The sequence below is a fragment of the Tamandua tetradactyla genome, chromosome 2 (genome assembly GCF_023851605.1).
Source record: "Tamandua tetradactyla isolate mTamTet1 chromosome 2, mTamTet1.pri, whole genome shotgun sequence".
In the NCBI taxonomy this organism is placed as follows: Eukaryota; Metazoa; Chordata; class Mammalia; order Pilosa; family Myrmecophagidae; genus Tamandua; species Tamandua tetradactyla.
Genome location: NC_135328.1, coordinates 110,496,278 through 110,510,180, shown reverse-complemented (window position 1 = coordinate 110,510,180; position 13,903 = coordinate 110,496,278). Strand labels below are relative to the sequence as shown.

At 38.4% G+C, this 13,903-nt stretch overlaps 1 protein-coding gene across 8 annotated transcripts in view; it reads right to left on the bottom strand.

The window, feature by feature from the left end:
- Window positions 1-546: 546 nt before the first annotated feature.
- LOC143673677 (transducin-like enhancer protein 4) overlaps window positions 547-13,903 on the bottom strand; it is a 161,745-nt gene continuing 148,388 nt past the window's right edge. For 6 of the 8 annotated variants that reach the window (XM_077148488.1, XM_077148489.1, XM_077148493.1 and 3 more), the window contains one exon: window positions 11,273-12,975. In XM_077148488.1, the coding sequence (XP_077004603.1) occupies window positions 12,868-12,975 (108 nt within the window). In that variant the 3' untranslated portion in view covers window positions 11,273-12,867. Of the gene's footprint in view, window positions 929-1,014; window positions 1,196-11,272; window positions 12,976-13,903 lie in introns of those variants that run through there. The other 2 variants (XR_013170508.1, XM_077148492.1) reach the window with 2 other exon arrangements.

The following is a 13,903-nucleotide window of genomic DNA, read 5'->3' as shown; positions in this document are numbered from 1 at the left end:
TTGGGTAGATTGAAATGCTAGTGGTCAGTGAGAGGGAGGGGTAAGGGATATGGGATGCATGGGTTTTTCTTTTTTCTTGTTATTTCTTTATTTGGAGTGATGCAAATATTCTAAAACTGATCATAGTGATGAATACACAACTATGTGATGATATTGTGAGTCATTGATTATATACTGCGAATTGATTGTATATATGTGAAGATATCTCAATAAAAATATTTTTAAAAACCTATTTAACCAATAAAAATTTCAAGAAGCTAGTCATGGGACTCTTATAGTCACAGAGAAAAAGAAATAAATATGACTACAAATGACCATAAGGGACTCTGAAAATCATTATTGGATTAATAAAAGTTTGGAGAGAGATTAGAAATAAAACATGATGCAAAGAGGGCAGAATAATGGATTCTTTTTTAATATGGGGGAGGAAATATTGACAAAATCTGAGTTACAGATAGTCTGGGTATTAATCTTCTATTGCTGTATAATGAATAACCTCACATCTTAGTGACTTAAAAGAGTAAAAAAAAATATCTCATAGTTTCTATGGGTCAGGAATCTGGAATACCTTCGCCACATGATTATGGTTTAGGATATCTCTTGAATCTACAAGCAAGACCCAAGCCAGGGATGCAAGTCATCTGAGGCTTGACTGGGGCTGGAGCTCACACATGTGGTGGTTGGCCAAGGACTTAAGTTCCTCATCATGTGGGTTTCTCTGTACTGTACTCACAACATGGCAGCTGGCTTGCCCTGGAGTGGGTGATCCAAAAGAGTGAGACACTCACAAAATGGAAGCTTCAGGGTCTTTTATAACCTCCTATACAAAGTGACATACCTGAGCATAATCCTGGACTCCCCCATCTCTCTCCCTTTCACTGTCTGGATTACAGATTTGTTGGCCCAGTTCCTCCTTCTTTCGCGAAACCTGGTAACAGAACATACTGGACCTCAAACTTTGGATCCTGAGTGAATGCATCTGAGAGATTGGAAATAATTAGAATCAACTAATTTTAGGGCATCATTCTAGATAAACTGGCCTGTTGGGCTTTTGAAGACTCTGAAAGACAGACAGGTCTCTGACTCCTGTACTGAGGCTGGACGTTCAGCTTGCTCTTTGATTCTGTTACTTGTCCCAATAGTCTTCTGAGAATCCATTTTGGTTAAGTTGATTAGAGACACTTTCTAGTGCTTTCTAACAGAACAGAAAGAGAAACAAAAACTTAATTAACTCAACACTAAGTGAATCCCCAAGCCCTGTCAGTTCTCCCTCTTCCATTATCTCTAGGGCCCATTCACATCCTCACTGTCACTATCTTTGCTCAGACCGCCATTATCTCTCACTCTTACAGCTCCCCAAGTAGGTTCTGTCTGCAGTTTCTTCTCTGTCTGTTCTCTACATGCAGCACAAGTGATCCTCCTAAAATTAATACATCATAAGGCTACTCCTGTGCTTAAAACCCTTCAGTCATTCCTCATTGCCCTAAAAGTCCCAAATCCTCACATGCTCACAAATGTCTTTGTCATCTAACTGCCTTTGGTTAGTAAGCTCCACCCCATCACACTATAACCATTAGCCATCCAAAGGGCTTCCAAGTTCTTTGAGGGCTCCATTCCCTCTATCACCTCTGGGCATTTGCACTTGTTCCCTCTGCATGGAGTTTTATCCCACTTATACGAACTCTTTATCTGATCAACCTCCATATATTCTTCAGGTTTCACCTTAGGTATCACTTCTTCCAGGAACCTACCCTGACCTGACAAATCTGGGCTATGTTCCTTCTACATGGTCCCAATGTTCTGAACTTCCCCTACATCATATTATTTGAATAATGTTGTAGTCACTTAATTGCTTATATGAAATTCTCAATTCGAACCTCTGTGAGATCAGGCATCATCTCTATTCTATGCATTTCTGTATTCCCAGTGTTGGACTCAGTTCCTTGAAACATACAGGGTACATAATAAACATTGCTGAGTGAGTAGATATTTTGCTCTTCTTGGATTTGTTCTCTATCATCTAATGAACTCTGATATCTAATCATCTTCCCAAGTTCCCATAAGGACAAATACATGTGAAATATGTTTTCTACAACTCAACATTAGCAAGTTCTATGTGGCAATGTTAGAATTTAAGAACCCTCTTTATAAAGCTAAAAAATAAAAATATCTCTTTTTTAGGAGGGTGTATGAAAGAGGGTGGTGACCACTGAGTAAAAGAGGCCAACTTTTCCACTGATCTCCCTTTAGGATTGATAGCCACACACATCTTATGTGTGTATATATATTTGGACATTAAGATAGGGTCTTTGTTATTAAATATTAGAATGAAATCTGAGTTTACCTTCCTTTTTCAAAGGTTTACTCCCAATATGTATTGTAAAAAGTTGTGTGACATTTTCTTTCTTAACACCGTTGATAAATGTTACATATATATATATCTGCATAATTATAGACATATTTTGCACACACATGCTAGCAAAGTCATAGTTCAAAGGACAAGCAAATATTCATGGAAAACGTAATCACATGTAAAAGTTCGAGGGGAATGGGATGAACCAGGAAAGAGTTAACATTTGTTACCTGCCTGCCATGCCAGCCACTGGGTCTACCCAATTGTTATCTCCAGAGAGTGAGACTTGAGCAAGGCATCAGCACACAATTTAGGACATTAAGAGACATCTTTCTGGTATCTTGAGATTTCAGAAAAAAATTTTCAGTGACCACAGATGGACTGGATTATAGATTAGCAACATCCCTCAAAGATGATCCCACTCAAAACACTTGTAACTCCCCAGTTCTCCTCTAGGGAACCAATTAAGCACTCATCTAACTAGCTATGCATCCCTGCACTGCTTCTGGCAGCCCTTGTTTTTCATAGTAAAGCAATTCACATAGTAACTTAACTGGTCCGGGTTCCGTGATGAGATCTTAATTAAAACTCTACAAAGTAATCTCTCTGAATTCCCTAAGAGTTCCTTTCTTGGCAGGAGGAGAGAATTGGCCTTTTTAATACAGGTGTACAATATTAAGCACTCAGAGTATGTAATCAAACTGCCCCTAAACTTGAGCAATAGATCAAAATGCCTTTATGGACCAGAATACTGCGTCCTCACAGCCCATCAATCTATCTTGTGAGCAGAGTCTCTTGTTATTTCAGTGCAATTTAACATGACTGCAAACAATTGTTTTAACCACCATGGATGAGCCTTTATGAATTCACGAATCAAAACCCACAACAGTAATCAAAGGAAATCTTCCCGTGTGGCCCATCTTTCAAACAAGACTATTGTACACGTTACAAAGTACTTTATCAAAGAAAAAGAAAAACAAAGCCAGAACAAGACACACCATTTCATCGAAAGATTATTATGAAGTTAAAAAAAAGCTAACAACACGTTGAAGTCTAAGAGAAACAAACAAACATGGATTAGGGCATTTCCAATCAGAGAATCTGAAAGATACTCTTGATACCACACATATTTTGCTGAAATTTTGCCGCCGTTAGAGTAGGAAAGGATCCTGTCTGAGGATCAGATGTTAACATCATTTAGAAAATAGCATCAAACCATGGAGCAAGTTTTTCAGAACTGAGGACACTGTTTATAGCAATGTCTATTCACCCCCCTACCTTTTTTTTTTTTTTTTTAGGATAAGTATGAAATTTTGCTTGGGTATAATGAAAAAATATATGGTAACCGATTAGAAAAGACCCAGATCGTGTAAAGAAGTAGTAGAGGGAGCCATAGGAATAATCTCAGCAGCTTTGTTCCAGCCTCAGAGGAGAACACACGTTGATAAGGTGGAACGTTAAAGGACATGGGCTCTGGCTTCACAGCAAGCTTCTGGCCTCTACCCTTCATCAAGTCCCTTCAACTCTTTACTTATGGGTAAAATGGGGATAACAAGAATACAGGTCCATAAATCCCTTCTTCACAATTCCCAAATCCACAATGCTCGGAAAGCCACAAATTGATTTGTGACTCACTTGGGGGCAAAACTGACCCCAAGTGAGATATAGATGTTCATAGTTATTTACCCTGCTTATATGCATATTCATATGCTTTGCCCCAGAAATATCAAGGTGTTTTATTATGTAGCACTGCTGGGATGGGATGTTAAATATAGTGTGTGCACATTGCCATTTTTTTTTAATTGACTTTAGTTTTTCGTTAAGTTTTGGGTTTACAGAAAAAGCGATTAGAAAGTACAAAGAGTTCTACATATTCCCTTCCCTTCTTCACTCTATCTGCCCAGGACCTTCCCCCACCCCCCACTCCAGTTTCCTCTATTATTAAGATCTTGCATTGGATTAGTGTGATACATGTTACAATTGATGAATCAATATTGATACATTATTAACTGAAGTCCATTATTCACATTAGAGTCCAATCTTTTTATTGTAAAGTTCTATGGGTTTTGACAAATGCATGCTGCCATGTACCCATACAGAACAGTTTCACTAAAATGCCCTGTGCTCCACTTATTTGTCATCCCTCTCACCCTGAACCCTTGGTAGCCACTGATATTTTTACTGTCTAGATTTGTGTTTTCCAAAATGTCACATAGTTAGAATCATACAGTATGTAGACGTTTCACACTGGTTTCTTTCACTTAGCAATACGCATTTAAGTTTCCTCCATTTCTTTTTGTAGCTTAATAGCTCTTTTTTATTGTTGAGTAGTATTCCATTCAATACATGTATCACAGTTTGTTCATCCAAAGTGAAGATTTTCTTTGATTATTGTTGTGGGATTTTGACATCTTGGTTGCTTCCAATTTCGGGCAATTGTGAATGAAGCTGCTATAAAACCATCCATATGCAGGTTTTTGGGTGGACATTTGTTTTCAACTCACTCAGAATTATACCAAGAAGCTTGATTGTTGGTTTGCATGTAAAACTGTGTTTAGTCTTGGCGGAATAACCACCAAATTTGATATATCATTTTGCATTCCCACCAGCAATGAAGGAGAGTTCCTCTTGCTCTACATCCTTGTCAGCATTTAGTGTGGTCAGTATTGGGATGTTAGCCATTCGATTGGCCTGGGGAGGTATCTTGTTTCAATTTCAATATGCAATTCTCAAATAACATATGATGTTGAGAACATCTTTTCACATGTGGGCCCAAGGAATTCAAATAAGTTTTTAGGACCCCTACCATCACTTTGCAGGATTGTTGTAAGTATAAAAATGGCATTAGGTAAGTAAAGTATTTAGCGTTGTACTTGGCATACATTTCATTTCCTCTGCTTATTAGTAATGAAATACTTAAAGCATAGCTGTTACATAAAGCACAGCAAAACAATCGTTATTTTGACCATTTGCCATCAGTAAAGCTTATAGTATCTTTTGAAAGGAATTTAAGACAGAGGCCAATACATTTGGACATTTTTCTGTCAAATTTTTTTTTAAGCTTTGGTTCTTACAGGAGCAAATTTCAGTTATCTGGAAAATTAAATTGCTTAATTTTTTATTCCTGAAAATGCCTGATGACTGATGTAAATTATGATGCAACAAAATCATCCATTTCAAACATGGGAAAATTTAGAAATTTTTTAAAAGATAAATCTTTATAAGCTTGAGTAGCACAAACATGCTTTATCTTATTCCCTGCTGCTGGTCTGTGGTCAGGTTGTAAGTTTACATGGCTTTTTAAAACCTAATAGCATGTACTATGAAAAAGGCACCACAATGTGGTTCTCCTGTAACTCACACAAAATCAAATCTCTAGCTCCCCAAAAAAGGACTAAAAATCAAAACAAACTAGAAAATGCTGTAAGGTGGGAATACTGTCCTCCTGAAGCCTGAAATTGAACTTGAACCTTGTTTGGTATCTTCTAGTTCAAGAGGATGCCTCCAAAGCAGCCATCTGCTGATCATTTCAGGCTACGCCTCTAAAGGTGAAAGAAGCAAGGTGACTTTCTCAAAAATGTGGAAGTCTGCCCTTTAGGAACTGGAGCTAAATCCTTTCCCTTTAAATTCTCATTAGGGGCACTTCATGCTTTGTTTGGAAGACGTTCTCTGGCCTTTGTTCTCAGAGTAACCTTAACAACACTCTGGGCCCAGTTAGGAATGGGTGCTGCTCTTGTTCACACTAACACTTGGATGCCTAAAGAAGTACACATAGGTGGGTTGACTAACCATGAGTGAAAACCGTAATTTTGAATTCCCTCACTCAGCTGTAAAACCTGAGATTATATTTCATTAACACTGATTGTGATTGTCTAGTTGTTGGAAAAATGAAGGGGCTACAGATACATTATGGGGATTTAAGAACAGAGTTTATTTAACAGATGATTTCTTCGACTAAACCAGATACAAAAGACTTTCTTTTCTTTATCTGGGAAAGACTGACAGGCTGCTGGGGGTGGTGCTTTGTTCTCAGCAGTATCGGGCTTCTAAATGTTTAGTGCAGGATGTTAACAAAGCTTAACCTAGTAGGCGTTTAAGTTAATAGGTATTTGTTTAAGCTAAACTCTTCTGGAGCAAGGAGGAATCTGCCTCAAGTTCTTCAAATAACAGAAAGCTATCTGGGCGCTTTGAATCTGTTGTGAACTCAAGAAAAGCCAAGTTCTTTATTCCTCATTCAGTATTGCTGAGAGGGATCTTTTTTATTGTTTCCATGGAGATATGACCCACCCAATCGTGGGTGGTAACTTTTGATTAGATGGTTTCCATGGAGATGTGTCTCCACCCATTCAAGGTGGGGTTGCTTACTAAAGCCCTTTAGGAGGGAACCAATTTGGAGAAACCTATAGAGTCAAGAGAGCCCACGCAATGAGACCTTAGGAGATGAAGAAGGAAAACACCCTGGGTGAAGCTTCTTGAAACAAGAAGCCGGGAGAGAAAGTTAGCAGACATCGCCATGTTTGCCATGTGATTTCCCAGTTGAGAGAGAAACCCTGAACTTCATTGGCCTTTCTTGAGTGAAGGTAACCTCTTGTTGGTACCATAATTTGGACATTTTCACAGCCTTAGAACTGTCAACTTGCAACTTAAACTCCCCTTTTTAAAAGCTGTTCTGTTTCTGGTATACTGCATTCTGACAGCTTGCAAACTAGAACACCATCCTATGGAAAATTAGACAACTCTGCTTGATGGGAGTCTCCCCACACCCCTTGTGGTGTTTCCTGGTGTTGGCCCTTGTCCCAGTGGCTGCTGGCCTCCTGTAAGGAAGAGGGCACAGGTTTGGCTGAATTTTCTTTCCTGGAGCTCTTAGGATCACAAACCCTACAGCTATCTACCTTTGACTTCAGGTGGTTACTGTTCATTCATTCTCTTGCTATTTCCCAGCTTTCTGGGAGAAAAAAGTTCTAGCTCATACTTAATGCCACATGACACAAGATATGGCCAAGGTACCAAGCATGGTAGTTTCTTTAGAAGAGGCTGTGGAAACATCTTAGATTTGGAAATGATCAACTGTTATTTCTATCTAGGGAGAAATGCTGGGCCATTAAACACCATTTGGGCATTTGTTTGGACTCTATTTAAAACTGAGATAGAAAATTTACTGCTTAAATTCCCAAAACCCAAATGAATCACAGTACCTCCTTAGTATGGTGTGCTATCATTTTAGGTAAAGCATAACATTCATACAAGTTTAAGTCTAACAACGTAAAACATTTTGGTTCTGAATGTCCTCTGTCCTCAAAGCGAAGTTAATGACCTAGGCTCCCTGCCTGAAGGCAGAAAGATGCTGAGGCTTACATGGAAGGGCAAACCATTCACTTACAAGTGGATAGTACATGTATGTACTGCTTTTAATCCACACTAGACTAACACATCAAGGAAATGAAGGCAATATGTTTTTAAGTGGTTCTATGATGCAGAAACCTCGCCAGTTTATCTGTGTGCAACTGAGGAGCAAACAGCAATGAGGTCAATTTGTCTTCTCAATTCTCCATGTTTTTGTTCTAATCTGCCCAACTGTGTGGACTGGACAAAAGGATTCTGGCTTGACTCCAAGTCAGAAGCAGGTGACTTGGGTTTGAAATCTACTTGGGCATCTTCTTAGAGTTTTGAGTTGATCTTATCTCATCCTTCTTTCTCTTGTTTCAATTCACATTTGAGCAGCCCTCCACAGATCAAATGGGATGCTTATGTGAAAACACTTGTGGTCCTCTGGACTAAAGGCAGCCCAGTGGGAATTCTTCTCTGCAGGCCAAATACCTAAGGTCCTAGTTGAGAATTCCCTTTCCCCGGGGAGAGTTCAATGTTTTCAAGCCAATTCCTATCTGGGTCTCACAAGATTCTGTTACCCTTAGGCCACCATCCCAAACAAAACTACAATAACAATGAAAACAGCAGCTTATAATGGAAGAGTTCTTCCTACCATTATGATAGCATTGCTACTTAAGTGCTCTAATATATGAGAGGTTTTCTAATGTGGCTAAGGGTGGTCAAGAACTAAGCCATTTCCACTGTCAGTTCTGAATGGAAGTTTGACCCAAAAAGAAAAGAAACGCAATACCACATAAGAACAGAATTGTTACAAGCCACTGCTTCCACTGTTGATGCCTCAGTGAGAAAATAAGAACAGCAGGACCCAAAGCTCACTGCTGGAAAGCCTCTCTGCAGATACCCAGGGGCTGCGTAGCTACAGAAACAAGAACATCCAAGAATATTGATGAAATAGTTTTGGAACTAACGTCTTTATATTTTTATAATTTCTTACTTAATGTTGGGCAAGAAATCTTAAAAAATTTCCTACTACTACCCAAAATAGGAATTGACAAATAGCATAAGTTGGCCATTTTGTTTCCCATGTTATACAGAACTAATGCAAATACAAGGCCAGAGAAAGACATGCAAGAAATAGCCTGAGTTGACACCTGAGGGTGTGTCTGATGGGTACTGATGAAGGCGGCACGCAGATTCATGGATGTGCACCAGGCCTCTGTCAATTTCACCTATTCTTGGCTGTAGTGTCACCAAACTTCATAGCTGTGAGGTGGCTTGAAACTGAGTTTCTGGATGCTCATGGCTGCATGATTCCAACTAGCCACAGAAGTTTATAGGGCTGCAGCTAAAGTTCCACCTTTCCAGAACAAGGCTGCATCTTTCCCAATTGTCCATGAAGCCACTTTGCAAAGTAGTGGCTCAAAAGTGAGATGCATATCCATAAGACTGGGAGTCTGCTATTCTCCCTTTGATCTGCCAGGCTTTGAAAGATCCTGAGGGCTTCTTCAATCTGGGTTTCTTTCTTATCGCAGTAGTTCTAATTAAGTCAGTCTTCCAATTCTACATACATTGTTCTGTCATTGAAATTATGTATTCCCTGGTTCAGGGTGATGTCTGTCTTTGCTGTTCTTCAGACTGTGCAAGACCATTCTTGGGGCAAGAACTAGTGTAAAACTAATAACTAAGTTGAAGTAAGTAATTACTCGTAAAGTTCCATTAGAACATCGAGATTTCTGCACTGATGACCAGCCTTTGATTTATATCAAAGATAATAAATCTGATAAAACTTTGGTGATGAGGGGAAATTGGTGCCCACTTACTCCTAAAAGTTAGGTCTATTAATGTATGCATTCAAATTTTTACCCAGTTCATCAGCCAGTGTCTGGATTTCTTTAAAGAGAAAATTGAAGGGCAATAAACACTTGACCACAGGGAACTAAACAGGAATTCTAACACCGGGAGGCTATTTGCCTCCTTTTAGATATGGACATTAACAGTATGCACGTGTTACTCCTTTGTGCAAAGGGATTTTGCTTTGGCTCTAAAGCTCTATCACTTTTTAAGCTATTTTAAACAATAAAAATTGCAACTGGAATACCTTGAAAACTGAAAGAACTTACATTTCTATGCCAACCATACTCCCATTCCTCCAAATTTAGCAAACATTCTAAGTATTTATCAAGTCAGGTAACAAGCTGGGCTTCACAGAGGAAAAAGTTGAATACAATAATTGTCCTAGGGAAGAGGGTATGGAAAAGGGATTAGAAAAGACAGATTCCTGGGAGCGCCATGTAAAGAGGGGACACTAAACTCTCAGGCAAGACACCGTAATTCTGCTGTGCAGACCCAGGGATGCCAATCTGTGATGGAACACCACCTTCTCTTCAAAACCACCCAGAAGCTGAAGCTCCATTTAGGACAAAGTCTGGTCCACTGTTAGCCCCTAAGTCCAGTTCTGCTCTGTGCCTCTTTCCCCCTCAGCTTTCTAAATCTTTCCAACAGTACAGATCTTGGGCTGTGAAAAAACTTGGGCTTGGCCATAGAGGCCAGCACAGTGCTCTGCACATAGCTGGTACTCGACCCTACCTTCTTCCCCAGCCCAACAAAAGCCCTGCCATCTTACCCTGAGATGCAGCTTTAACAATGATTACTTACTCTGTATTTACTATCATTTAAAATTTTTCCATTGGCTTTAACTGACTTACAGACCATCATCTGATAGAATAAGGCTTACAGTAAATACCTACTTTTGAGGTGGTACTTCTAAACCCACTGATCAACACTGCTGAACTCTTAACTTCCTCTGGACCCAAAGAACCAATAATCTTTTACAAGCCATCATTGAGCACTCACTCTGGATGGGCTTCCAACCCTCCTCCCCCACTGCAATGGATCCTTAAAATGCCAGATTTCTGACTCCTAGTAAATTAAATTTAAGATACTCCTTTTGCTGAATTTTCACACACCCAACCAGTGGAAGCCAGAGGGGCCTGGTGCTTCCAAAGACTTCAGTGTATTATGCTAGAAATGTTTTCCAAATCTAAAAGGCTAGAGATAGTATTCATGGGTTAACTCTAATACGGCACTGGGCCAACAGACCTTTCTGCAATGGATTGAAATGTTTTATAAATGTATGGGTTCCAATATAGTAGCCATTAGCAACATGCGGCTACTGAACACTTGAAATGTAGTTAGTATGAATGATGAACGGAATTTTAAATTTTATTTAATTTTTTAAAAGTTCATTTAAATAGCCACATGTGGCTAGTGGTAACTAATTTGGACAGTGCAGCTCTAAGGTTCTGAGTGTGATATAACAACTTTGGAAGTCGGTGTTTTTCATAAACCAAAGAGGTGCTTGAAAAATATATATGGTACTGACCTATGTCACTGATAACTCCTACCTCCTATCTCTTCTAGCTACTCTCAAGGGAAAATAAAACAACAAAAAAGCAACAATAAAAACCCACACTACTTTAACACCAATCTCCTGAGAATAAAGCTAATAATTTTTAATAAACAGCAATTTCATAGGCAAATATAAAAAAACAAACCAAAGCCACAAAAACAAAGAATTGGAAAAATAGCATATTAGAAGTTATTTAGGTTTAATGCTTAAAAGTCTGAACGCACAAACAATCTACCGTTATAGAAGTACTGGTGGTCAATACAATGCATTAGAACTATGTACAATGCACAGTTTAGTATCAAAATCTTTCTACACTGTAGAGTTTTACGAAACTGTTAATGACATCAAACACTAAGCACTTAAGACACCATCTTTTTTTCTGCTACCACATTAGGAACGTCAATGGACAGTCCATTTCAACTTGCAGCATTCATCCATTTCTAGTATGAAATGAAGTAATTTTCTACTTATACAATAAAGTTTATCTACACGGTTCTTTTGATTTTGATCCATAGCAGCAAAGGCACTGTACATCAGCAGATCCACAGACTTAAAAGATTTTTAAAGCATTCAAACAAAAAATAATAATTAAAAAAAGGAGTCACATATCATAGTTTAACAGCAACAACAACAACATAAAAGATAACACAATGTTTCTGGCACAATGGCACAGCCTGTGTCCATTTCAGGGACATCCAACTAAGACATGGAAAGAACCGGAGGTAAAGAAAGCAAGTCCTTATTCCAGGTGAGAGTCCATTCTTTCTATTTTCAGAAGGAGGTCCTTGCAAATCCTCCTCTGCTGTCCATGTTTTGTGAAAGACTTGGCTTGCACAGCAGTGGGAATTCTTTCCCATATCTATGCAATTCCCAAAGAACATGCCAAAAAATAGCCCATAATTTCTTGTAACGACAAAACCACCCAAAGATACATATCGCCCTTTGCAAAGAAATGTGGCAAAAATATCCAGAAGGGATTACTAAGAAGTTGTCTCTTTGAGGCTGATTATTTTGTTCATCTATCTATAATACAATTAAAAAAGGAATTTAAGACATATATACAAAGACATTTATCAACAAGGAAAAAAAAGGGAAAAAAATGTCCAATTATTTTTACAGATTATAATCTAAAGCTAAAGATAAATGGGTTAAACTTGTCCAAATAGTTTTAAATGAATATGACTTGGGCTGTCATGTTCTAACTGTTCAGCCAAATTTCCAAACTTCTTTAAAATAAGTAAAAAACAAAATAAAAAAAGATGAAAACCTAACAATACAGCAACATATTGCTTCCATGTGTACTTACACATTTCACATCTCTATACAGTCATTAGTCTACATTTTAGTGACATTTTTAATCAATTATTTTAAACCTCTTCCCCTCCTTTACCAAAAAAGGGGGGAGGGGTATCAAATACAATGCGCCTTCATTATCAATGCAGGAGCAGACAACTTTATTTAGTCAGTCATTGTTAGAAAGCCTTCTTTAAACAAAATAAATATATTACAGCTATAATACATAATTAAAGATTCCTTTCACTGTTAAGTATGCTTATTCTTCTGTGTTCTTCCAAGTAGATATCTGAAGATTTGGTATCACAGGTTCTTAATAAGTATTCACAATTAAACAGCAAGTAGGAAGTGGGGTTAAAGAAGGGGATTAAACTCCACAACCGCAATGAGTATTTGAAATCCTTGGTTTTTAGATAAAGGGGAAAAAAAGTATGAGAGAGAAAAGTGCTACAAGGAGGAGTCCAGTTTGCATGAAGATTTGTCCTTAATAAATAACTTCATAAACCGTGGCCTTCTTATCCCCAGAGCCGGTGACAATATATTTGTCATCCACAGAAATGTCACAGCTAAGCACCGATGAGGATTCTTTGGACTAGGAAAAAAACACAAACAAAAACTTTAATATGGAAAGAAAAACCTAAATATCAAGAAGCAGGACTAGAGGACTTTGAACAAAAATGTTGTATTGGCCAAATATGAGCTCCAACAGTGCTTCCTCAGACAGCAGAGCCGCGCCCACTCTAGGGAGCCCTTGCCGGGTTAGCTGGGCTCAGCATGCAGGAGCAAGCTCACCCTGGAGGTCATCAGGCAAGTCCGGTGACGTGAACTACCCCTGTGGATCAGCAATGTCCTATTCCAAATCCTGTTCTCCAAAGGGTTGGGAGTAGCATTTTATTAGTATGAAAAACACTCAATTGGAGTCAGATGGCTTAGATTTGTGTTGAGCTGTGAAACACCAGACACATTACTTTGTATGTTAGGGCCTCAGTTCCCCTTATAAAGGTAAACAGGTAAAGACATTTTACCTGTCTGCCATCTCAGAGGGTTGCCACAGAGTTTGAGTGAAGTAATATATTGGAAAGGGCACTGAAAACAGTACTTTTGAGATAGGGAAGGTAAAAATATTTTGAGTAAAAAAGCTTAGTGTTTTTCATGTAAAATGGAGCCAGGGAGAATGGGTTCAAAAGTTAGAAAGAAAATGTCTCATTCTTAAAGTCCTGGATACCAAGTTCAGGTGTATGTTCAATATAAACTTCTAATTGAACTGTGCTCATAGAACAAAATCGTAACAGGATTCCGACCAACCAAAATTAAAAAGCATGGCTGACTAGTAGCTGTTTGGTAGCACACTACCAGAGTTTCTCAAACCTGTTTGATCACAACCAATAATAAGAAACACATTTTACTTCACAACCCAGCATACACATATACAAGTATAAAAGATATACTCTAATGCATTTTATTTCATTTTTTAGAAAAGTGCTGGTGGGACCATTTAAAATCCTGTGATCCACAATATG